Here is a 25,763-nt window from a genome sequence, read left to right on the forward strand (position 1 = left end):
TCATTCTCATTTAATTAGTTACTTGATTATTTATATTTAAATTTGAGTTGAATTTATCTGAGTTTCCTTTTAAATTTGTTTAATATTTAATTAAACTTCTAAATTAAGTCATACACTCGCTCTATGGCTTATGTTCAATTCAACATGATGACTAAACCCGAATAATTTAGCCTTACTTTATAAATCACATGAACGTCTGAGTCATGCCTGATAGTCTTGGAGCCATGAAATGAATCCCTCTCTGTCACGCCTCCTCAACAAAGCTCAATCTCTCAAAGCCTTAAAATTTGTTCACGCCCGTCTCTTGGTCCATGGCTCTTTTGCCTTATCCCACCTTGTTCTAAACAAGCTCCTCAGGCTCTATGCCCGATTTGGTTCTATCCAATATGCTCACAAGTTGTTCGATCAAATTCCTCAACCAAATGCGTTTCTTTGGACTGCTTTGATTCATGGGTATGTTGAGAATCGGAACTACCTGGAAGCTTTGTCTTTGTTTTCAAAGATGCGGGAAGACTCTGTTTTGCCTTTGAAGTTTACCTTGGCATCGGTTCTCAAGAGTTTAGCCAGGTTGGTGAGGGTTAAAGATGGGGAAGCGGTTTATGGGTTGGGGTTAAAATGTGGGTTCTGTTTCGATTTGATAATGCAAAATGCGGTGATTGATTTGTTCATGAGATGTGGGGAAGTTGATTTGGCAACAAGGGTATTCGATGAAATGGAGGAAAAAGATTTGGTTTCTTGGAATTCGATGATTTCGGGGTATGGAAATAATGGTAGAGTGAATCTTGCCCGGAAGTTATTCGACGAAATGCTTGAAAGAAATGTGATTTCTTGGACGAGCATGATTCAAGGATATTTCAAAGCTGGGGAGAGAGAAGAGGCTAAATTGCTTTTTGATAGAATGACTACCAAAGATTTAGCTTCATGGAATGTCATGGTTTCTGGATATATGGATGTTGGTGATGTTCATTCTGCCCAGTCTGTTTTTGAAGCAATGCCGGTTCGAGATGCCGGGACTTGGAATTTGATGATTTCCGGGTTTTGTAAAGCGGGGAAGATGGAAGTTGCGAAAGAATTTTTCGACAAAATGCCCAGTAAAAACTTTGCATCATGGACCATTATGGTAGACGGATATGTCAAGGCAGGAGATGTTAGTAATGGTAGATGGTTGTTTGATCAAATGCCTGAGAAGAATCTGATCTCGTGGTCCACCATGATAGGAGGATATGCTCGGAACGCGCAACCTTGCAATGCTTTGGAATTGTATAAACAATACAAAAACCAAGGTATTGAACCAGATGAAACATTTGTGCTCGGAATCATTTCAGCTTGCTCGCAGTTAGGAATTCTAGATGCAGCTGAATCGATTATTAATGACTTCTCTGGACCACCACTTTTTTCGAGTTTACGAATTGTCACTAGTTTAATCGACATGTATGCAAAATGCGGAAATATTGCCAAGGCTTCACAAGTTTTTAAGATGGCTTATCATAAAGATTTGCTTTGTTGTAGTGTGATGATCACCGCCTTTGCAAATCATGGCATGGCTCAAGACGCCATTTCTTTGTTAGAGGAGATGCAAAGGACAAACATAAAACCAGACGGAGTCGCATTTCTTGGAGTTTTGACAGCTTGTAACCATGGTGGACTTGTTATTGAGGGCAGGAAATACTTCAAACAAATGCAGGAAGAACACGGAATTCAGCCCTCCGAAAAACACTATGCATGTATGATTGATCTACTTGGTCGAGCCGGGTGCCTTGAAGAGGCATATAACCTTATAAGAAACATGCCGATTTCACCTAGCGCAGTCGTTTGGGGAGCTTTGCTTGCTGGTTGCCGGGTCCATTGCAACGTCAAGTTAGCTGAAATTGCTGCGGATGAGTTGTTTAAGATTGAGCCGAATAATTCGGGCAACTATATTCTCTTATCCAACATTTATGCTGATTCCAAAAGGTGGGATGGCGTTTCTAGGATTAGAGAAATTATTAGGAAGAAAGAAGTCAGGAAAAATAGAGCTTCTAGTTGGATTGAATTGGGATCTGTTGTTCATGAATTTGTCACTGCAGATGCTTTGCATTTTGATTCTGAAAGAATATACTTCACCTTATGTTTGATCAGTGAGGAAATGAAACTTTTGGGATCTGTAAGAGATTTAGAGAAAGAAGGATTAATAGTGTAAACCAGATATTTTTGCTCATAACTTATTGGAGATCAACATGAATCATTGTCGCTTAAGCTCAAGTTGAACTTGGTTGAAACTAGGACTATTTGTAGCAACAATTTATCTCATTGTTACAGGTGCAGGTGTTTTCTAAAACAATAAATGATTGGTTATGAAATGGGTATCCAAATCAAGATAGTCCGTATTGTACTGATAACATATCATTTTCCACTGTTATTGGTCCGTTTTGGATTTATCTCTATTTTTGTAAAACATTTGATATATGTATATAAAAAGTATTACGAATATCAAAATAATGAAATTAAATAAGTGTCGAATATAAAATACTCATAAAAATTAAAACAAATATTGGTAACATGGGTTCAAATTTCATCCTAAAATTTTCAGATACAAAATATAAAATAAAATACTCATTAGCTATATAAAATATTCTTTTATAAGCTTCATAAACACAATCCATCTTTAAACAAGCAAAAAAAATTATTCCATAAATTAAACAATAAGATTATTTCATTCTATTCATATAGCAATTCATAATTCAATAAATTCAAAATAAAAAATAAAAATACATAAATAAATTTAAATTTAAAATATATTTATATTTATATTTTTTTGGTATATATAAATACTTAAAATTTAGGTTAAAAATCATTTAAAATTTTTGTTAATACTAGTCGATACATTACATTTTTACAAGTTCGAATGAAATTTATGGTATGCTTTAATACGATCGATACTAACCAAAATTTACGCTGAAATAAAATTTAAAATTTATTATTTCGATTTACAAAAGAAAAACGTTCCTACTAATATCAGCAATACCAAACGATATCCATCATCCAAATGCTTTATTCATGTAGCTCACATGTCTATTGAGTTTTTCTTCTGAATATGTATGTTTTTAATTAATATTGAAATTCTCAATTCAAATTTACACTTACAGCTTGACAGAAATAATGAGTTTGGATTTGAGCATGAATTTTGATTTTTTTTTAGATAAATAAGCTTAAACAAATATACTAGAATAATTTAATTTTTATTTTAAATTAAATTTAAGTTTTAAAAAGTAAAACTTAATTCAATTTGATCAAATTTCAAGCTTTAAAATTTAAATAAGTTTGAGATTTTTATAACTTTGAGGTATAGGAGAGGTAAACATATGCATTAAATAGGTATTTTGGAAAGATAAAATAATAGAATATTTTAAAAATATAAAACAATAATTCTAAAGAGTGGTGGAGGGAGAACGAAGTTAGCATTAATTATTTTTAGATAACCAAAAACTTGTTTAGCCACACATCCTATTTGTGATTTCTTCATTTTCTTTTACAAAGTTGCACTTGAAGCAACACACTATTGTATCTAATTTTGAATTATGACTACTTAATAGCAAAAACACAGCAACATTAAAATGCTTTTACTTAAATTTGAGGATACGTTTATATTTTTTTTCAATTTGATTTATGCTTTTTAAGTTAAATTTAACCTTTCATAATTTTTTATTTAAATATTATGCACCGCCTTTATCCACAATTATCAACACTAATAACTCTTACTCTGAACTCCATAATTTTCACATCCTCTATCATCGTGCTATCGAACCAGGATTTGGTTGTAAAGCTACCAATATGGCCTTCCACATATTGGGTATTCAAAATCTCATCCTCATCTATATATTCCTGTCATGTTTGCCCTCAAGTACAACTTCAAACACGACAAACTCGTTCTAGGCAACGACCTTAAGACATCAATTCTTCTTCTTTTCAACCTCAAACTGTAATTTTAACCCAGCCTAAACATGGTGGTTGTTAACGTTGAAAAAAGAGAAGTTGGATCTATGCAAGTCTTCTTCATGGTTTTTTTCTCCTTAAACTTTTTTATTTATAAAATTATTATTTTGATAAATAATTTCATGTTAACAAGTAAGAAAAATAAATATTCATCTATTTATAGATATTTTATAATTTTGTATGTATTCTTTTATGAAATCTAATGCATTTTATCGGAAAATGAAGCTTTAAATATTCTTCATATTTTTAAAATTTTAATTTTTAAGAATCGAGACTTAAGTTAATGGTTAAATTTGTTGAATTTTTTTAGATTTAAGATTAAATTAATAAAATCTATAAACATTAAAAGACTAAAATTATTATTATACCAATAAAACAATATCACCATTAGTGATTTGGTGTAAGCATCAACGTTGGATGACTATTTTTATGGTTTACCCTACAATATATTAATTTTTTAATATGATATTAATACTTTAATTACAATTATAAATTTTATTTACATATGACTTAAAAAACTCAACAATAAATAAAAATACATTAATTAAAAAACTAAAGTAGTAAATTTATTTCTCGTTTTAAGAATAGAATATTCGTATTGTAGTTGAATTATTATTATATAAAAGTGAAAACATTGCATCATATTTGAGTAACATTTTGGTGTAATACTGCCCAATCATGCTTAGAAGTTAAAAGAGAATGAAGGTGGAGTAACATGCCCGTGGGCTAAGGCATTTCATTATATGATTATGGTACATAACAAATAATTCATTTCAATAGCGTGTCGTGGGTTCTTTAAAATCTAGAATTTCCTCACCAGAAAAAAACCTCACCCTCGGGCCATTCTCCTCCCTGCTCCCACTAACAATGCCTTTCCAATTATACCCGAATGGAGTCCAAAAGCCAGCGCTACGGTTCCACCTATGGCTATCCACTTCCAATCAAGCCCATTATCATGCTCCCTCCTCATAACCATAGTTCGATCCTTTTCATCTTCCACGGTAGCAGGACGAAGAGAACCTGTGCTCTCATCAGGAGAAATTTTTGTAGTAATTCTTGCCATCTGTGCACATCTTGACAAGGAACTGTCGGTTTTCCTCGCATTCTGGTATGCCCTCATGCCTGAATGCAATTTCTTTACAGTTCCCCACATCCCATGACGAACGCCCAATTTTGCTACATCTTTCGGGATCCCCATGTCTTCATAATGTACAAGAGCTACTCCACAAGCAGTCATCTGTCCATCTCCTTTCCTGGACTCCACTGCATCACGAATTGAATAATAAAAATGAGACTGTTGATAACAGTGTCCAAAGTTTTGCTGCAATAATCGAGAGGTTGACTGAAAGGACTTACCTGCCCTGATAACCCAACTTGAAAAGTAAAGCTCCACACGTCTTGGCTTGTCACGCTTTTGCAAATCAGGATATGGCACTCCCTGAAACAATTTATAGCTTGTTTTAGCACCCTCATGCAGAAACCCACACTGGATTACATATAATAATCTATTTCTTTCCTCTACACGAACCATAATACACACACATGATATTAAAACAGGCTCAACAGACATGGGTCATTCAAGCATCTTCAGAAGCTATGCTACTCAGACTCGGGTATGAGTATCTTAAAGTATGTGTTTGGCATAAGTAGGTTCATATTTTTCCAAAAATTTTCATGTATTTAGAAGGTCATGAGAGGAATATACCCTATATCTATTAGACATGGGTGTAAAACACAGATACTTGTCGAAGAAAACAATTGAAACAACACAAGTTGAGAGTACAGCAGCCGAATCGTTAGATGCAGAGTCAATTCTATGCAAAAATAAGTTACTTGATGATCAAGATCAAGTGCAGCGCCTAATAAATACTAGTTGAAGTCATTTATTTAAGTATACTTAATTGTCATATAGAATTATTAGCCATGCTTACCACCGCCACAGACAATCACCTTAACACACCACTCATCACTATCCCTCATCCACACCCTAGCCCACCTTAATGCTCCTTCATAAATTAATATCACCAGACCCCTTCATAGCAACTCCAAAGGAATAGATTTACTGAAAATTAACAGATCAAACTAAACAATACAATGTTAAGCCCTATGTTGCTGAGAATCTGTCTGAGTGGTGGATGTGTTACACTGTCCAACATGGGTATGGTCAGATTTTTGAACTTTTTCTGTATTTGAAGGAACTTTGGAGGTCATATCCCCATCCCTGTGTGTTGGACACCGGTACTGCAACAAAAATGAAGAGTTTGAGCAACATAGTTATAGCATGTACCTTTGTCACACAATGGTAAGCATTTCCAGCCTCCCATATTCTTCGAGCAATTATGTACTCACGATCACTGCAGAAAAAGGGGAACTGCCAGAGAGATGAAACAAGCCGAGATATGTGAGTCCATACAAAGTCTTAAATGCTTTAAAGCTTATTACTCCAAAAAAAAATCAGTAAAAAATATTATACAAACCATTCATTTCACCTACCTTTTTTATCCAGTGAACAATCATTGTCCCTGTACGAGGGCACTCCTCCAAAACTTTAACATATGAAAGCATAGTGTCCCACTTTGGTCGAAACTCATCATCCCAGAAGAAATCTCTGACCAACTCTGGAGTTGCATCCTCAAAGACAGTTCTACTACGATAAATTGCAGGGGCATTCTGTATACAAAATCACGGTAAGTAATACATGTGGCCTATATGACCATCAGGCATGCAATGCATGATCAAACATGGAATTCCATCTAAGAAAAAACAAAACAGAAAGACATAGTAAAGTATCATGTGAAGCCATTTGACATTTTCCATCCTCTGACCTAATAACCTCTGAAAATTTGATAAATAAAAATGCTTAGGTTCAGCAATAAATCAAATGCCACATGAATAAAGAAATGTGATGCCGACAAGATCTACAAGCAATGCAGAAAGCCGGAAACCATTCAAGATCACAGAAAAGAAAACCGCAGGGACATCCCAAATTCCCTCCAGTTCTCAATGAGAGAGAATGAAAAAGCATTACTAAATTTCTTCCCAAAACTAAAACATTTTATGTGGCAAGTTTTTCCTTTAGACAAATCTACAAGTTCCATGGTAACTCAGTAAGATATCAAAGCAACTGTGAAAATATGATGTTCATAAGATATCCAAAACCAGGCAGAATGCTCAAAGCCATTCAAGATCATAGGAAAGTAAACTGTGGGAATTCCCAATTTCACCCAAGTTCTCATTCTATCTTATAGGAGAGAGAGGAGAACCAAAAAATCAGAAAATTTATTCCTAAAACTATAATGTTATGTGGCAAGTTTTATTTATTAGAGTAAGACAGATCCTACAAGTTTCATGGCAACTCTTATGATATTAGAAGTGCATCAATAATCAGAAACCTACCTCAGGCTCATGACGCCATGCTTGGTATGACATATTCGGGGTAGTCCTTTCCATCATATTTTGCCATTCCATCTCCCCTTCCTTGCCTTCGAGTAAATGTAAGAGGTGAGCCAAATCATTCTCAGTGACAATATCCTGTTGCCTTTCTTCAGCTTTAGTGGTGGGGCTGTAAAGAAATAGGTATCAGTCATGAGCAAGCTCATGCAAGAAACAGCATTAACCATACCAATAGTAACACAACAAGACTAATTACAGCAGGACATAATATGCTTCCAACAGTGACATTGAAATTACTGCAAAATAAAAATTATTTTTCAATAAATTCTTGAACAAGTAAAAAGAGCCAGAGCATTACAACCAAAACATGCATGCACTAGCAATAGCACATAAGAGGGAAATTTTCTTTAGTTATATAGCCAAAGCATGTAAGGATATTTTCTTTTCAGCAAACAAGCTCTACAACTGACATCTCATAACTTTAAAGCTTGATTAGATAAATCTTTTGGCATTAAAAGTTTATCTAGATCAAAATATTATCTTTTGGCATTAAACACATATAACTAAGATATCTACATTCAACACTGTTGTAGCAAAGTCATGAAACATGTTTCCAACATCCAAATTCTTTTGACCTTAACTATGACTACTAAATAAATTTGTTATATAATTTTCAGGTTTGCCACATCAATACCACGATTAGTTTCATCTTGTATAGGTCGAACCATATATAAGCATTTTTCCCAACTATTTCCTTACAAGCTCAGTTTGCTCACTTCCCTATATCCTAAGGATGATGTTTAAATAACCCTGGAGCTTGATCAGATGGTACACACAGCTCCCCTAGAAGGTGGATTTTCCACAAGGCAGGGATTCTAGACCCCATTCCCCCTTACCAGGTGCGGGACATTAACCTGCCAGAGAACCTTAAAAAAAAAAGGTGATTCTAAAATATTTAACATAAGATAGATCACCAATTTCTAACCCTCTTAAGTCTTAGCAGTCCTTAATTATGATGAATTTCATGTAACCGTCTTTCAGCCATGCTAAACATTACACTGCATACTTAATATTGATGCTTATTAGACAGAATTCTCAGAAAATTTGTACCAAAAATTACCATTAAACCATACTAGATTCAATAGATTAGCTAGGTTTTGAAATTACTAACTTAAATTACACATCACCAGTCCTACTATTAGAGTATAAGAGAAAAATAAATTCCTTTAACTAGTATATAACATTAGCTGAAGGAAAATATCACCGGATGCACAGCCAGTCAATTTCTTCAACAATCCTGATTCCTAACCATAAGATCTATACAAATTCTTCACTTACGTAACTCGCTATCGATGCTAATTACTAAACTTCAATATTAATGACCAAAATGCGTTGACATGACTATATATTAAAGCTTCCGGTTTAACCTATAAACAATTTTCTCATAACCCCATTTTCATAATTAGGTCAATTTTTTAAAGTTCAATTAGAAAGCCTAATTCATATTTTACCTTAATAGAAATCATATAAAATAAAATAAACGAACCAAGTAGCATTCTTTTTCTTAAGAAAAAAATATTGCAAAAAAGTTAAGTTTTAATTACACAAATACAAAACCTAAAAAGTAAGTATATATATATAACACTAACCTAACTGTACCAGCCGCTCCTTCAGGCGAAATCCTCACAGTAGGCGACGGAGATTGTAAAGGAACGGCCGAATTGGAAGTTTCAGCAGTCGATTTCCTGGCTCTCCCTTTAATAAAGTTGGAGAAAACCGTACGGCAAACAGAGAAAGCGGAAAGAGCAGTAAAGGCGAGCCAGAGTCGGCGAGCTCCGAACCCAGGAGGAGCAGTCCAGACGAACCGGAACTTAGATCGGAGACCTAGAAAAACCAAGCTGGTCCACCTAGGACGCCAAGCCCAACCGATGAAGAGCCCGATCATCACGGCTAACCATATGGGCACCGCACATAACAAAATGTCGACGAATGTTTCAGTTATCGTAGGTTTCTTCAAGAATTCCATTAGATCGAAGAAAGATTCATCCATAGTATCGCCAGAAAATTCAAACAAATTTAGGATTTTTTAAAGTTGAATCGGCAAGGTAGTGGAGGTCGATCCCCCAGCCTTAACCGAAGATCCAGCGGGCAACATTTTGTGGTTTCTTGGGGAAGAAAGAAGAAATACAAACAAGTTTTTTATTTTTCAAATTCAAGTCCAATATAAAAATCTAACCAATTTAATCCAACTCGAATATTCGATTTTTGTTACTTTTTACTACAATCGTGAAATCTGAGTTACAGCTAAGTACGGACAGCGATAAATAGCGACGGATTTTGTGTATCCTATTTTTTGTTTAATTAGGATTTTACGAGGTTGGATAACTTCCTTTTTCGATTTAACTATTTTTCAAGCCCGTCAATTAGTTAATTATAGACATATTTTAGTTAATGGACATACAGTAAATATATTAACTTAATATTATTTCAGTGAGAGATGAATAAAAATCTCTATTTTATCTATTAGCATAAAATAATATATTTTATTTAAATTTATTGAGTATAATTAAAATATATTAATTTATTATAATAGAAATTTTTTTAAATAATATTTAAAATAGTTTTTACATATTCAACCTATAATTGATGTAAAATAATAACTAATTCTAATATTAATTAATGATTTGCTTAGAAATTTATTTAAATAATAATTCTATTTTACATCAATAAAATTAACATAACCTTTTTTTAAAAATAAAATTAACACAAATTTTATTTAAGTGAATTTTTTAACTAATAATAGTAAATTTTAATTATCACAATCTTTTTTCTCTATAGTTTATGCTTAGAAATGTATTCTAATAATTTATCACAACTTTTTCATTTCAACTTTTTTAACTAATAATTCTAAATTAAATATTATCATTACATTTAGTAATTAGATGGGAAATAAATAATATTCTCATCAATTCAATTTTTTTTTCTAAAATCATGCTTTTATATATAGTATGTTCTATTGACACATGCATTGCATGTAGTTTTACACGTTTAATATTCAATCAATTTTTTAAATAATATATTTTAATTTCAATAATTAACGTATAATGATATTTATTATTTAAATAATTAAATATAATTCAAATATATTAATTTATTAATTCAAATATTATAATAGAAAATTTTCAAATCATAATTAAAGAATTTTTAATATATTCAACATACAATATAATTTTACTTTATATAATCAATGCAAAGTAACATTATTCAAAACAATTAACATAATTAACTCTAATATTAATTAATAATACTTAAAATTCTATTCAAATAACAACTCAATTTTACAACAAAAAAAAATTTGAACCTACTCCATAATCTTGTATGCCAACTTCTTCAAATGGGGCGTGGATAGAAAACTTTTAAATTTGGATCAAGGCTAATTCGAAGAATTATATCTATAGTGCTATATATAGAAAGGTCTTTAGGGCATTTCAATAGAATGTTGTCTTAATTTATATGAAACAGTGATTAAAACTTTTATCACATGTCCACTTAACATGAGTTTAAATATTGTCCCTCTTACCCCTCACCCTCAATATTGCATAAAAAAAATGAATGTGGCCATTTATTATTTCCTAAAATTATATAGCAATAGTCAAACATAAATTGGTGCCTAAACTTTTATGATGCCATTTGGTAATTTTAAATACTTTGTTTTGATTAAAATGTTAATATTAATTTTAAAAATGTCAATTTGTTAAATTCAGGTCCATGTAAGGATTCTGGAACTTGAAACATATTATAACCTTTACATTTTTACTCTATAAATTAGTTAAAAGATAAAAAAAAAACTAACCAAATGCCAACCATACTAGTATTACAGAAAATATTTTTTATTTAAATTTAAGGCATATTGATAAATTTAGCCTTGAACATTTATATATTTTGTCAATTTGATTTTAATTATTTTTTTGAGCTAAATTTGATTATTAACTTTTTTTTAGAAAAAAAAGGTCAAATCGTATTTGTTTGAAAAATATATTGTTTGAAAAATATATTGACTAAAACATTGTTTGATATGACATGATTTGTCTTAGGTTAACAAATAGTTTTAAAATTATAAAAATAAGAAAAATTCAAATATATATATATATAGAAAGTTCATTAAAAAGGTTAATATAAACTACAAATGAATTGACATGCAAGTTATTATATTTAAAAATTTAATATTTGCGTCAGGATTTCAATTAAAAAACAACAATTCAACACTTTTTGAAAAAATGATGATCAAATTGGATAATTTTTGAAAGGTTGGGAGCTAAATTTAGCTAAAAAAAAAGACCAAATTGACAAGAAATATAAATGTTAAGGACTAAACATATCATTATCTCAACTTTAACCTCAAGCATCTTACAGTATCTTCCACTGCTCCAAGAAAAAAGAAGAAAGCCAAATTGTAGGAGTTCCATTGTCTTTGAGATTGGATTCTCAAACATGATACAAAGTTTTCATAAATGCCAAAGTTGTTATTACTGAAAATATTGACAAAGAGTGGCAATAACCAACCTAATAAAAACTACAATATACAACAACACATCAACGCAAAGACAACTTGGCCAAGGTTAGCGCTAATACCTTCACCCCATTTTCTATATCCTGAGGTGACGCATATTCTTCTGGCTTATGACTATATCCTGCAAATACCAATACAATTTAATCTGCTTTAAGTTTGTTCTCATGTTCATTAGCTCGAATGCAGTTCAACAATCTATGCACACCATGTTACTATACTTATATGCTATGTACTAATCTGAAATCTGATGCGGTATATGTTGTTGATAAATGAAATGCTTTTGCTGCTTTAGTTCTACTTAGCATTTTGTGCGACTATCTTGCTCTAACTTTTCATTTATTGAAATACAAGATCGGAACATAGATAAGTGGATATGAAAAAGACATGTTAATTGGACTGAATTATGAGTTTCGAATATGGATTTGTGTTTGAGACATGTATATTCATTTAAAGTTTTCTAATGTATTTGGAGGATCCTTGAAAGTTTTTATCACCAATATGAGTTAAACATAGATACTTTGAGTAAAATGAATAGTCGAAGCAACATAGCTAAAACCCCTCCAAATACATTAAAGAACACTTGATCATATCCGACACTCGCATCCAAGTCCAAATAACATAGATATGTGATACTCTAATCACAATAATTTAGTTGATTTAAAAGGATTGGTAGAAAAAATTACATTGGTTCTTAGGTGTAAGAGAACGCAGATCTTACCTTTGTAACATGGAATAAATATCATGCCCATTGGAGATATCCTGGATGAATTTGAAATCTGAATATCAGCATCTAATTATAGTATTTAATCATGATGACAATGCTGATGATTGTGAAATTGAGACTACATTGGCATGTTTAATTGCGTATTTACAGTAAAATTGTGCATATTATGACTAATTCCCTCGACAATTCCTTTCCCTTACAGTGAAAGTTAATATTTGGGAAAAGGATCCGAAATCTGAATTGGGAGCTTTTCTTCTCTATCCAGACATCCATGCATGTTCCTAGTTTATCAGGATGGGTTGGATGGAGAAAATTAGGGGTGTAAATGAGATATCTATGCTTGCAAGCTACTTGAGCTCGACCAGAAAAATAAAAAATAAAAAACTTGAATTTGGCTCGATCATTAGTGAGTCAAGCTTAAGCTATTAAGCAAGCCAAATTCTAGTATCCTAATTTTTACTTGAATAGCTGGCAACCCTAATCGCCCAATTTTCTTTTAATTAGTATCAAAGAATATCAATTCAAGCTTGAGCACAAATAATTGAGCTTGAAGCCAAGCATGGAAACTGAGATCATTCGTTTACTAGGTAAACAGCCATAATAGAGCTGAACCTAACTGAGCTTCAAGAGTGAAACTTGATTGAGCTCTAACCGAGCTTCAAGCTTTGAATATTTAGTCGAGTTTGAGCTCGACTCGGCTCGGCTCGATTATACCCATAATGAGAATCCCAGCACTTTTCCAAGAGAACGTCCCCCAGAGCCATCTAAAGATAGAATAGTCTAGCAAAATTCAGTAAGCCTAGCTTTGAAACAATTCAACATTTCAGGATTGAGTGTCCACGCTCCATTTATTCTCCTAAAATTTACAATCTAAAAGACATCAAAACTGCATAGTTTATACGCTCATATAATTCTTCAAAATATTTGGTACCGGAACTTCAGCTCTATGCTAAACATATAGTTTTGGAGCTTGCAAAAGATTTAGTTTCTAAATACCATTCCCTTACCTTGCCATAAACAGCGAGTCATGGTAAGCTCTGCTGATCATATACTTATACGTTAGGTTCAGCTCATCCGAGGCGTCTACCACTGCTTTGATTAATGATCCGTTAGAATGAGCAAGTGGGTCCTGATTTATGATCTTGAATTCTGATAAGGTGACCTTGCGCTTTTTGGCAATTGATTTTGCAGCTTTATGGATTTTATTAATAACAGCATTCCTAAAGCTTTCCTCGATATCTCGTACATCTACCAAAAAAAAAAAAGTAATAAGAAACGAAAACATATCTGATTATCAGATAGTAATCCAGATATACAGCCCAGATTATCCAAGAGTGAGGTCAGGCAAATTTAAGAATGGTTCTATCTTCTGTTACTAGGATTTGTGTGAGAGTGTTAGATACGAGTATGTGTCTGATACAAGTATATTCAAAATTTTAGAAGCTTTTCCATGTATTTGGAGGGTCATATATCACATCTAGATCCAAATGTGCATCAAAGACCAGTATCAGACGTAGGTACTTCAAGAAAAATAAAGTTGGAGCAAAACAGGTTCTATCTTTGTTGAAGTAGGCTTTTTTTGACTTGGATTAAGCATGTGAGACAACTAAAGATTCTCATAGTAAACTTATGTTCTCTTGGAAGAATACTTGCTAACATGATACCATGTTGCTCCAATTCTTCATTTTTCCTGAAATAACCATCTTCAACACCAATGTCCAACGCATATATGAATATGAGAACTGGGATAGACCCTCCAAAGACCTTCCAAATATAAAAAAAAGATCTGAACATACCCGTGTTAGGCACAACCAAGTCCGATTAATATAGCATGATACTTACCAATTTCAAGGTGAGCTTTACTAGGGATGCTATTGATTGCTCCCGGGTAAAGCTCCAAAATCCCTAGAAAACAAAAATAATAAATTTATATTAGTTGGAAAGAAATCTATTCAGATGAAATTAAGGGAGCTTTGTTTAGTGCAGAAGAACTCTTTTAACGAAAACATGAAAATCTTTCCTTCAGATTTACCTACTGTACCAACAGTATCAAGTGATCCGGATTCCGTTACATGTTTCTCAATAGCTAACATTAACTCGGCAGCTGCCAGTCCAGCATCGTTTCTGCACTCAATAGTATACACACAGGTTATGGATCTTTTTACTTAATAAGCATTCTAGAAAAAAGTATAAGGAGGATGATCTAACAGAACCTGAATCTAATTTAACCAAACTACTCCGACCTTTGGATATAAATATATATATATATATATATGAAATATGCTTTTTACAATCAGCATCAATGAAACACGAGTGTTATAAGAATGTCACTCTTATGTTGGACTAGGATGTTCAACTTTTTTTCCCAAGTTTTTTCATGTATTTGGAAGGTTGTTGAAGGGTCATATTCCTGTACTCACTCCATATACGTGTAGGCACTAGTATTTCAAAGAAAAAAAAATAGTCACTATCGGTAATATTAACCTGTCTGGCATCAAGACGCCACCTGCATGACCACCATTGCCTTCAAAATCTACTTTTATGCTTGCAGGGGCAGCAATGTTAGTAACTACGCCAATAGATATACCTGAAATAAAGAATCATACGGATAAGCTGATCCCAACACATTGTAAGAAAGAGAAAACTGTAACATTCAAAAGCAAGATACCTTCTTCTTCGAGAATCGGCGCTTGTTCTATATGCAACTCAACAAAAGCCGAGTAACTGTCATTCTTCAGAAACACACTGGATAAATCATCTTCATCTCTAGCATAACCAGCAGATCTTGCAGCTTCTAAGAACGATATGTTTTGACCATCAACTGTCGTCTTTAAAGCTTCAGCAAGTGCTTCACCGCCAGCCAATAAGCGGCTGCATGTTGATGAAACATATCAGAGACTTCAAACCTAAGTCAAGAAGTTACCCCTAGCTATGATACATGTGATGAAGTTCTACTTTACTCGGATGCGAATGTGAGTGTCCGATACAAGTATGCTTAAATTTTTTAAGCTTTTTTAATGTATTTGGAGTGTCCTTGGAGGCTCATTCCTATACTCATAATGAAAGTTTCAATACAGGGGTCTGACATGGGTACTTCCAGAAAAATAAAAATTCAGATAAACATAGTTTGAAGTGTAATAAACAAGTTAAATCTGCAAAAAAGAAAAGTCTGTTACTCAGTCATGCTAACCTTCCCAAACAGCCGATCCCAAAGCGCGTTGGCTCTTCTGAAGTGAATAAAATTATCTCCAATGACCGTTTTGGTTTGAACCCGGACCTGCAATAATCCGTTTATCATGGACAAAAGTTTTAGCCACAATGCATTAACCTAGGCAAACAAAGATCTTAATCGAAAAGATATACGGTTATCAGAATGAAGATTATTTTGTTTTGCTAGAAAATGAATCAAATACTTTAAAAAGCAACATTAGATTAGGGTTTAAGGATTTAATAGGTTTAACATTGTGACAAATCACAAACCGCTTTAGCGCATTAATGGCTTCTATTGCACCTAAAACACCGACGACACCGTCATACTTCCCGGAGTACGGAATAGCATCAATGTGAGAACCTGTTGCCACTGCAGTAAGCTCTGGTTCATAGCCATCCCTGCATTGTAAAAAGCATTCCAAGAACCAAAACAAAAGCAATGAACACATCATCCAAGAAATGAAGGTCTCAATATTAATGTAAGCTTGAAGACCAAATGCAAATCAGAAATAGTGAGAACAAGATGAAGAGCGGATATTAGAACAGTGACATTGCATTGGCGTGAAGAAACCAAGAGTAAACTAAAATCAATTGCGAAGCTCTCAGATACACATGAAAACAACCAGTTATTTTTAAAATTCATATCCACTCCATCAATAATTAACATGAGGTTGGTGCAAAGGCATCAACGAACTGTAACTGGATTAATCAAGATAAAGCACATTTGACATTCTAACCATAATAGTTAATCAGCAGAGAGAATTCAAACAAACAAATAAATGCCAGATATAACAACATATGTAACTTAAAAGCTATGTTACTCAGACTTGGGTGTAAGTATCAGTTTTTTCATGTACTTGGTGTGAGTATCAGTTACTCAAACTCATTAAGTCCCTAAATGCATAGGACACAAGAATAGGATACAAATACTTCAAGAAAAATGAAGTCCAACATAGCTTCTTACAATAATACTGATGCAATCCCGTTTTGGAAATAATCAAACATCAATCACTCATTCGAGGTGGCATTAAAATTCTCAGTTGAAATCAATAGTAACAAGAAGAATCTTAGTAAGATGGGACAATCAACAATCAAAAAAGAACCTACCACCGACCAAAAATGTTTCCGACAACATCCTCTGTAACAGAAAGCCCAGTGAGTCCCATTAAATTTTTGACGTACCTGTAGTTAAATGTTGCAAAGAAAACATTATTGAACCTGAACGGATGCACAGTTCTAAAATGCGGTCATTATGTAATGTAAATGCGGTAGAACACCGGAACGTATAATCTTTGCATCGCATTGTGTATCGTCCATGACAATACCATATTCACTGAAACACTACAAAATTTACATCCACAACAACCATGGTGAATGAGACCGCAACCGCGTCTAGGATGAAACTCACTACCGCGTAGAAATATAGTTGTACATAGAACTCAACTCAACTCAATTCAACTACACTAAACTAAACAACTAGGTTTCCATTTTTCATTTCCTGAAATTTACAATTGATCCTAAAATCATTTAGAAGCAGTATTAACAAAATAAATAAATAAAAGTTGAGTCCTTTAATTAGACGAAAAACTAAATCCGCAATATTAGACCCGACACGATTAAGCAATAAGACATAAAAAAAATAACCCGAATACAACTCTAATGTTTCAAAATCTACACAATACAAATTAATTTACCGAAAATTATATAAAAGTACTTAACCATGTTTGCGAAACGGCGAAATATACAAACAAGAATACACGAATTACCTGCGAGCCAATACATCATTCTCAGTGTAGAGAATCCTAGTCACTGATGGGGCAGGTGTATCCGAGAAAGTTGATAGCTCATCAATCTAAAGCACAAAAAAATTTCCCATTTTACAACATTAAACCCCCAAACACAAAACCCATATTTCAAAAGACTTAAAGGGGGGGGGGAATTAAAACTACCTGTTTTTGCAGAGCTTGAATATCAACTGAAAGTGAGCTTGAATTTGATGGTGTAAAAGTGTATGATGATTTATCAACTGGGTACCCAGAGAAATCATGCATGGTTTTAAATGTTGGATCATCATTTTGTTGAGTTGAGATTAAAGGAAAGGAATAAAGGAAGAGGAGTAAGAAGAGCGGGAGAGAGTGAGAGACAGAGAATTTCCAAGACATTTTTTTTCCTGGTTTTCGTTGGAATATCTTTAATGATTAGTAATATGATAAGCTTATGGTATATTTGGGGAGTTTTTTATTGGAAAGAGAGCAGTTCAGTGGGAGAAGTGCAAGATGCAAATCCCACGTTGGTGTTTTTTGTTGTTTTGTGCTCAGCAGACTAATGTTATACGTAAAACACAAACTGACAATTACAGACTAAGGGTGAGTTTGGATGGGCGGTGCGTTTAGCTGCGGTTAGTGTAAAAACAGCGGTGGCGGTGAGATTAGATACTGTAGTGATACTGTAGCGTGAGACAAAAAGTAAGTTAAACGCACCGCACCGCAGTCGATCGCCCATCCAAACGAAGCCTAAAATAAAAATATTAGTTAATGTATATTGTCCTCAACTTGTACATTTGTATCAAATTAGTACTTTTTTTTAGGTTAACTGATATTTGAATTTACATTTGAGTGAAGTGAGAATTTTTTGTTGGAGACGGAATTAAATTATTTTTACATAATAAAAATATAATTTTATTATTTAATAATCTATATATTTATAATTTTTAAATGATTAAATTAAAATTTTTATTATTTTTAGCAGATAAATTATAATTTTATCATTATTAATTTAAAATTTTATAAATTACAAAAATACTTAAATAATTTTTTTTTCATTTTAGTAGGGCTAGCCCGTGACTTCGTCACTGTCTACCACACTTTAATACTTTTGTAATAATGTCCATAAAATTTGATGACATGAAACTAACAACTAATAGAAAGTTGACATATGATAACTTTATATCATAACACATGACAAGTTCTAATAAATAATATTAATTTTTAAAAATATATAAATTTATAAAAATTATCTTACATGAATAATGAACCTGGATAAATGATTATCTAGATTCAGAGTGATGAATCTAGACAACAAATTGACCCAATTCATCTTTCAAACTTTTTCGAAAAAAATCAACTAAGTCATTGAGACCTTTTTGCACCAAATTGAACCCCTTAACTTACAAAGCTAGTCAAAGAGGCCCTTTAACAAACATTGACCATTATAGTGCTAACGTGGTGCTCTATGTCAATAATAGTTGTTGACGAAAAAAATAAAAGTAAATAATTCAATTTTTTTAAATAAAAAATAAAAAGAAATATTTAAATTTTCACTAGAATAAACCTAGACAAATGACCGTCCAAGATCATTTGTTTCAAAGTTTTTTCTAAAAAAAATTAGAAGTAATATTTTTAAAAATTTATAAGTTTGTAAAAAAATTATTAAAAATTATAAAAATATTAAATAAATTTTAATTTTTTAAAAAAATAATAAGAATCATTTACAAGTTAAGTTCAAAATTAATTCAAGACAAACATATGCCCAAATTCATTCAAAATTATTTTTCTAAATAAAGTTTAAACATATTAAAAGTTAATTTTCTTTAAAAATTTGATATGTGTATCAATGTTTTAATTCGGTTGGTAGCTTTTAGGATGTATATGAAATAAATAAATAATTTATAAAATAAATAAATAAAAATAATTTTAATTTTTTAATCGTATGTGTAAAGCTTTTTTTAATGCATGAATATATATAATTAAAATAGTGTATCAATTATTTTATTAGATGTGTAGCCTAAAAGGTGTATCAATTATTTTTAGTTTAAAATTTTGAAATAATTGGATATATTCATACATTAAAAAAACTTTATACATAAGATTGATTAAATTAAAATTATTTTTATTTATTTTATAAAATAATTTTTATTTTGTATATATCTAAGAGTTACCGATAGAATTAAAACATTGATACACATATCACAATTTTAAAGAAAATTAATTTTTTATTTTTTTAAACTTTATATAATTTAGAAAAATCTTTTGAATGAATCTAGACATATGGTTGTCCAGATTCTTAACTTTTTAATGATTTTTATTATTTTATTAAAATTTATTTAATATATTATAAATTTAATCATGTTTTACAAATTTATAAAAAAAATTAAAAAAATAGCTTGTTTAAAATTTATTTTATTTTTTAAAAATGAGCTTTGAAACGAATGAACCTCGACAACTATATGTCCAAGTTTATTCTAGTAAAAATTTAAATATTCATTTTATTTTTTTAATTTTTTAAATTTTTTTTTATTTTTGCTGACATAGAGCACCACATTAGTAATTGTCACTGACATGGTCAAAGGGCCTATTTGACCAGTTTTATAAGTTTAAAGGCTCAATTTGGTGCAAAAATGTCGTAGGGGCTTAATTGATTTTTTCGAAAAAGTCCCAGGGCCTTTTAAACTATTAAGCCTTTATTTTTTTTTATAAAACATAAGCTTTTTATATTATTATTTTAAAGGTGTTATAAAATAAAGAGAGATAGAGAGAATAAAGAAAAAAGAAAATATGAAAGCAATAAATAATGTACTTTATTGATCAAAGGGATTATTACAATGCTTCATCAGAGTCTCTATTTATAGGCATAAGAAATTAAGAAGTATAAAAGAAGTGGAGATCTAATTCTAATAACTATTAGTGTTTAAAGTACATTAAAGCTTTATCTTAATTATGATGGACATCCACTTAATAAGATATTTGTAACACCCCTTACCCGTGTCCAATACCGGGACAGGATACGAGGCATTATCGAGCTTGAACATACACTACTATGTAAAACCGGGCCATAAAATTTCGTTCAAATTTAAAATTTATTCAAGAGCATGCATATCGTCCCTTATATGGGCCTACGAGGCCCAAAACATACATCGAGGGCGGTTCGAGGCTAAACTGTGAACTTTAGAAAATTTTTCTTAAAACAAGGTCACACACCCATGTGGACACAAGGACACGCCCGTGTGCCCTTAACACGCCTGTGTCCCTAGGTTGTGTAACTTTCTATTTATGACGTCAGCATAAATTTAATATCATATGGCCAAGTCACATGCCCGTGTGCTAGGCCGTGTGGCGAATTTAACTTTCGCATATAAGGTGCAGACTTCACACGAACTGGGCACGCGCCCATGTCCTAAGGCCGTGTCCTCTACACGACTGAGACACATAGCTGTTCTCTGCCCGTGTATTTACTACCATGCATACTGACTTGTAAAACTAGGGTGCAGGGGACACAAGACCGAACTACACGCCCATGGGGCTGACCGTGTGTCACACACAGCCTAGACACATGTCCGTGTGTCTACCCGTGTGGACAACTTTGAGGCTATATTCCAAGCCCTCTTGTCACCCTTAACAACCCCAACATACACTCACATGCCAATGATGGTTGACATGGCATAAAAGGGTTACTTAGACATCCATAGCTTTAACTCATGCATGATAAATTCATATCAAGTTTACCTAATTGGGACTCCTTAACTTGTTAAGTCCATTCGATTCATTTCTTTACCTTTATTAATATAGTGACCATACCAATTGGCATAATTTATCCATAAAGCATAAATTCCACATTTTATCAACCATTTGACACACACCACAAAAGTAATAACACATCTCATGCATGTAACAATATTTAGGGATTTCAACCCAATAATCAATATGAGCCATATTTCATGGCCATATACAAAATGGAATAATATACCAAAAGCAGCCATCACTTTGGCTAAAAAGTATGACACATATAACAAAATACTAAGTCCCCTATACATGCCATACTTAAATGTAGTAAACTAATTATACCCTAAAAGATTTTTTGATAGTGTGACTCAAGCTCCGATGTCTACGATCCCCGAGCTGGCTTGACGATGCTAAAAGAAGAGGGAAATGAGAGAAGGGTAAGCACAGGGTTTAGTAAGTTGCATGTAAATAATAAACAAAATAAGTCAAGATATTCATGAATTAAACATATTATCAATTATCACCACAATATCATACTACACACATGAACGTAGTCAAAATTGACATTAAATGTCGTTAAACATCAAGCTTATCTTACTCCTTTCTACTCATGCTAAATTTCCCGTCATGAATCGAGTTCAATACTTATGAGGTTTACGTACATACATGTACCGTACATGCTTACTCATATCACTCCACTTCTTAACCCAACATCTTGAATGGCCCGTTGAACTGTCGGAATACTAAAAGACACTCGAGATTGTCATACACCAAATAAGGTACCAATGCCATGTCTGTAACACCCCAAACCCGGCATGGCATGGCATCGACAATAATATGTGGATTCATGTAAGACTATGTCAGGGACATGGCATTGGTACCTTATTTGGTGTATGACAATCTCGAGTGTCTTTTAGTATTCCGACAGTTCAACGGGCCATTCAGGGACATGGCATGGCATCCCCTCAATCCCAATTCATCTTGTGAAATTATTCATAATGTCCCTTAAATGAACCCTCGAGGCCCAATATGAACATTAAAATCAAGTCGAGACTTAATCGGAAACTCTAAGAATTTTTCGCGACATTATAAAAATTTTCTCTAAGTTACAGGGTTCACACGCTTGTGTGGTCCAAGGGACACACCCGTGTGACCCTAGGACACGCCCGTTGTAACACCCCTTACTCGTATCTGACATCGGAACAGAGTAAGAGTGTAATGACCCAAAATTTACGGGCACCGAAAAAGTAAGTTATAGGGCCTTTGTCTTAGTGAAATAAGTTCAAAAATAATTATTAAAAATATTTGTGAGCCTAGTGGTGTGTCTAATTAGGTTTTAATTAGGTGAATTTAGCTTAATTTAGAGTAATTAGTAAAAAATACTAAATTGAATAAGGGGTAAAAGTTTAATTCAAGATGTTTGGGTTGGTCGGAGATGGTGTGCAGGGTTGATGGGCATGTTTTCTGATATTTGATTTGTTATGCATGCGATACTTGCATGGCTAAGGCCGAACTGTCTGTATTCTGTTATCTGTTTATGTGCATACTGTTTGTGGGATAGAATACAGATAACATAATACAGACAGTTCGGCCTTAGCCATGCAGGTATCGCATGTATAACAAATCAGATATCAGAAAACATATCTACCAACCCTGCACACCATCTCCGACCAACCCAACACACCATGTGGGGATAGAATCAACCCACTCAACCCTACATACCAAGTATGGGGATATAATCAACCCATCCAACCCTACACACCACAAGGTATCGTAAACGGTACATAATAGATATATGCAGCGTAGTTGCCAGATAACAGGCTAATCGCCTCTCAGACTTCCTTCTCTTCACAACAATCCCAGTCCAATACAATGCAACATAGATATCATGACATGCTTATATGCAGATATCAAATCTTATCAAAATCATGGCAGAACAGATATACGGAATCAGATAGATACACATGCTTATAATAACATGCTTTGCATGCAATTCAATAATCAATCAGAGTATGGGGTTTAAGTAACGCTTACCGCCCCTACAGTTAGGTCACAGTCGACTTAGGCGACCCGTGCAACCTTACAGAACATTTCAAACAAATTAGGCTCACACGTCCATATGCCCTGCCCGTGTGGGCCCCCACGACCGTGTGGCCCACACGGCCTAACTTGGCTTTGCCCGTGTAGATCACACGGCCTAGCCCAAAGTCCCACACGCCTGTGTAGTTCACCCTTGTGACCCACACGCCTGTAAAGTCTACACGGCCCAAATGGTTGAGCCCATGCCTCACATACAGCCTCACCAACCTTACACGCCCGTGTCGGTTGCGCCCGTGTGGCGCGCGCATGGCCTGGCTCGCTAGTGACATGCCCATTTCTCGCGACGCAGGCTATCATACGGGCAGACCACAAGTCTGTGTGGTGTCGACAAGCCACTCTTCGACTTTCGTCGAAACTCGTTTACTATACGATCGGAGTACACACCTGATTCGTTTTCGCTGCTAATCCAACCACAAGCACTCCAAAGCCTAAGATTGACAATATCGAGCCCAAATCAGTCACTTAAATCGACCTCCTTAAGAACTACCAAATCTCGAAAGAGAGATCTACTTACCTTCAATGAAGAACAATGTTTCCTTGTTGTTTAGAACTCGATTACTAATTTACAGAGCCTTGAATATCCCCTAAACAGCAAACAAAAACCCTCTTAAATGATCTCCAAAAAAAAATCACACAACTTGATAAAGCGATACTTACCAAATCGACAGAACCGCTAGTGATATGCCTAAGCTTATCGAAAAAGAAGAAAACGAAAGGAAGAAGGAAAAAGAGAAGGAAATTTTCGGCAGCAAGGGGTTTTAGGAAAAAGAGGCAGAGAGCAAGAACTTTTGTTAAAAAGAAGGGAATAAGCCCTAATTATCCCTAAACCCTAATTTAGATTTCTGATAAAGCCCAACTCTTAGCCAAACTTGTAGCAAAATAATCCCATTGCCATTGTAGGGAATCGAACTCCAAACTCTAAGTGTAACCCCTTGCCACTTAACCACTAGACCAGCAGGCCCATTCTGTTAGGTTTTTACCAAAAATTCCTTATAAGCCCACTGACCTAAAGTCAGGCTTTATTCAAATAAAAACCCAAAATTTAGCCTAAGTTAAAGCTTGAACTTAGGACCTCCCAAACACACCCCAGAGCATATAACCACTTAAACCAACACGTTTAAGGCAAAAAAATAACACAGACCCAGTTGTTCAGTTATTTCTATGCTCAACAATTACAAAAGCCAAAATTAAAGAAATTTTGGGCCTTACAATGTCCTAGATATGGTCTTACACTGGCATACATATCATCACTGATGCCATGTCCCAGACATGGTTTTACACTGGCACATATATCATCACCGATGCATGTCCCAGACACGGTTTTACACTGGCACACAAATCATCGCCGATGCCATTCCCAGACATGGTCTTACACAGAATCTCAATTAGCATGGTGTCACGAAATCCCAGTCCTAAGTATTCCTTTGGGTCACCCGGGCTTCCGAGACACAAGGCTATCACTAAACTTCTATTGGATCAGCACAAGTCAATTTCATTAAAGCATACATACATGTATCATATAATGTCAAATATTGGATACGTAATATTGGAGTTTTTGAATTACTTACACACAACTTACCTCAGTGTAAAATATGGCAAATTTGCGATTTAGTCACAACCTTGCCTTTTCCTCAGTCAAGGTCTATCCCTCGTCCCTCTTGATCTATAATAGTACATTTAGCTTATTAATACACGCATTATTCATTTCAGTCCAAAAATCACGATACGGAAAAATTATAATTTTGTCCCTAAAATTTTTCTCATTATTCTCATTATTCAAGCCTAACAGAATCATTTTCCCTCTTATACCAACCCAAAATTTTCATTTATTCACACATTTACAATTAGGTCCTTTTTATTAATTTCACCAAAGATCATTTAGTAAAAGTTATTTATCACACCTCAAACCTCCATATTCTTCCATTAAACATCAAAGCACAAGCATTTCATTCATGGGGTATGTTTTTGAACATGAACCCTAGCTCAAATTAAGGGTAGAAATAGCTAAATCGAGCTACAAGGATCTCAAAAATATAAAGAACATTAAAAACGGGGTTAGAATGCACTTACTTTGAGCTTGAAAGATAAAAGAAACCCTAGCTATGGCTTCTTGTGAAATTCAGCCAAGGAGTATTAAGATGGACACAATTTTTTACTATTTTTCCCTTTTAATTCTTTTATTAACCAATGGACCAAAATGCCCTTCCATTATAACTTTGATATTTTATCCCTCATATGTTTATTTTTGTCCATAATGACATATAATGGTCTAATTGCCAAATAAGGACTTCAAATT

General features: G+C 33.4%; 3 protein-coding genes across 3 annotated transcripts; 1 reads left to right on the forward strand and 2 right to left on the reverse strand.

Annotated features, from left to right (window-relative positions):
• Positions 1-21: 21 nt before the first annotated feature.
• On the forward strand, positions 22-2,235 carry LOC107888889 (pentatricopeptide repeat-containing protein At4g02750). Its single transcript, XM_016813147.2, has one exon. It carries the CDS (start codon positions 230-232, stop codon positions 2,177-2,179), a length of 1,950 nt encoding a protein of 649 aa, XP_016668636.1. The 5' UTR covers positions 22-229; the 3' UTR covers positions 2,180-2,235.
• Positions 2,236-4,678: 2,443 nt separating this feature from the next.
• Positions 4,679-9,655, reverse strand: LOC107888888 (stAR-related lipid transfer protein 7, mitochondrial). Its single transcript, XM_016813145.2, has 6 exons — positions 9,015-9,655; positions 7,369-7,534; positions 6,466-6,642; positions 6,260-6,343; positions 5,329-5,410; positions 4,679-5,235 (listed from the first exon to the last, which is right to left on the reverse strand). Exons 1-6 carry the CDS (start codon positions 9,413-9,415, stop codon positions 4,802-4,804), a joined length of 1,344 nt encoding a protein of 447 aa, XP_016668634.1. The 5' UTR covers positions 9,416-9,655; the 3' UTR covers positions 4,679-4,801.
• A 2,066-nt stretch (positions 9,656-11,721) lies between these two features.
• On the reverse strand, positions 11,722-18,165 carry LOC107888887 (ureidoglycolate hydrolase). The gene is made up of 12 exons (XM_016813144.2): positions 17,819-18,165; positions 17,636-17,721; positions 16,977-17,051; positions 16,140-16,268; positions 15,850-15,936; positions 15,328-15,530; positions 15,144-15,246; positions 14,692-14,783; positions 14,502-14,564; positions 13,667-13,907; positions 12,654-12,694; positions 11,722-12,056 (listed from the first exon to the last, which is right to left on the reverse strand). The coding sequence occupies exons 1-12, from the start codon at positions 18,029-18,031 to the stop codon at positions 11,959-11,961; spliced, it is 1,431 nt and encodes a 476-aa protein (XP_016668633.1). The 5' UTR covers positions 18,032-18,165; the 3' UTR covers positions 11,722-11,958.
• Between the last annotated feature and the right edge of the window lie 7,598 nt (positions 18,166-25,763).

Source organism: Gossypium hirsutum, chromosome A09 (assembly GCF_007990345.1).
Source record: "Gossypium hirsutum isolate 1008001.06 chromosome A09, Gossypium_hirsutum_v2.1, whole genome shotgun sequence".
Taxonomy (NCBI): domain Eukaryota; kingdom Viridiplantae; phylum Streptophyta; class Magnoliopsida; order Malvales; family Malvaceae; genus Gossypium; species Gossypium hirsutum.

Coding starts and splice junctions, on each gene's coding strand:
- LOC107888888 (XM_016813145.2), bottom strand. CDS start 9,415: ATGGATGAATCTTTCTTCGATCTAATGGAATTCTTGAAGAAACCTACG. Junction 6,344..6,465: donor TTGTTCACTGGATAAAAAAG/GTAGGTGAAATG, acceptor TCTCTCTGGCAG/TTCCCCTTTTTCTGCAGTGA. Junction 5,411..6,259: donor CTTACCATTGTGTGACAAAG/GTACATGCTATA, acceptor AAATTGTTTCAG/GGAGTGCCATATCCTGATTT.
- LOC107888889 (XM_016813147.2), top strand. CDS start 230: ATGAATCCCTCTCTGTCACGCCTCCTCAACAAAGCTCAATCTCTCAAA.
- LOC107888887 (XM_016813144.2), bottom strand. CDS start 18,031: ATGTCTTGGAAATTCTCTGTCTCTCACTCTCTCCCGCTCTTCTTACTC. Junction 16,269..16,976: donor GGAAACATTTTTGGTCGGTG/GTAGGTTCTTTT, acceptor TTTACAATGCAG/GGATGGCTATGAACCAGAGC. Junction 14,784..15,143: donor GGCGTCTTGATGCCAGACAG/GTTAATATTACC, acceptor TATTGAGTGCAG/AAACGATGCTGGACTGGCAG.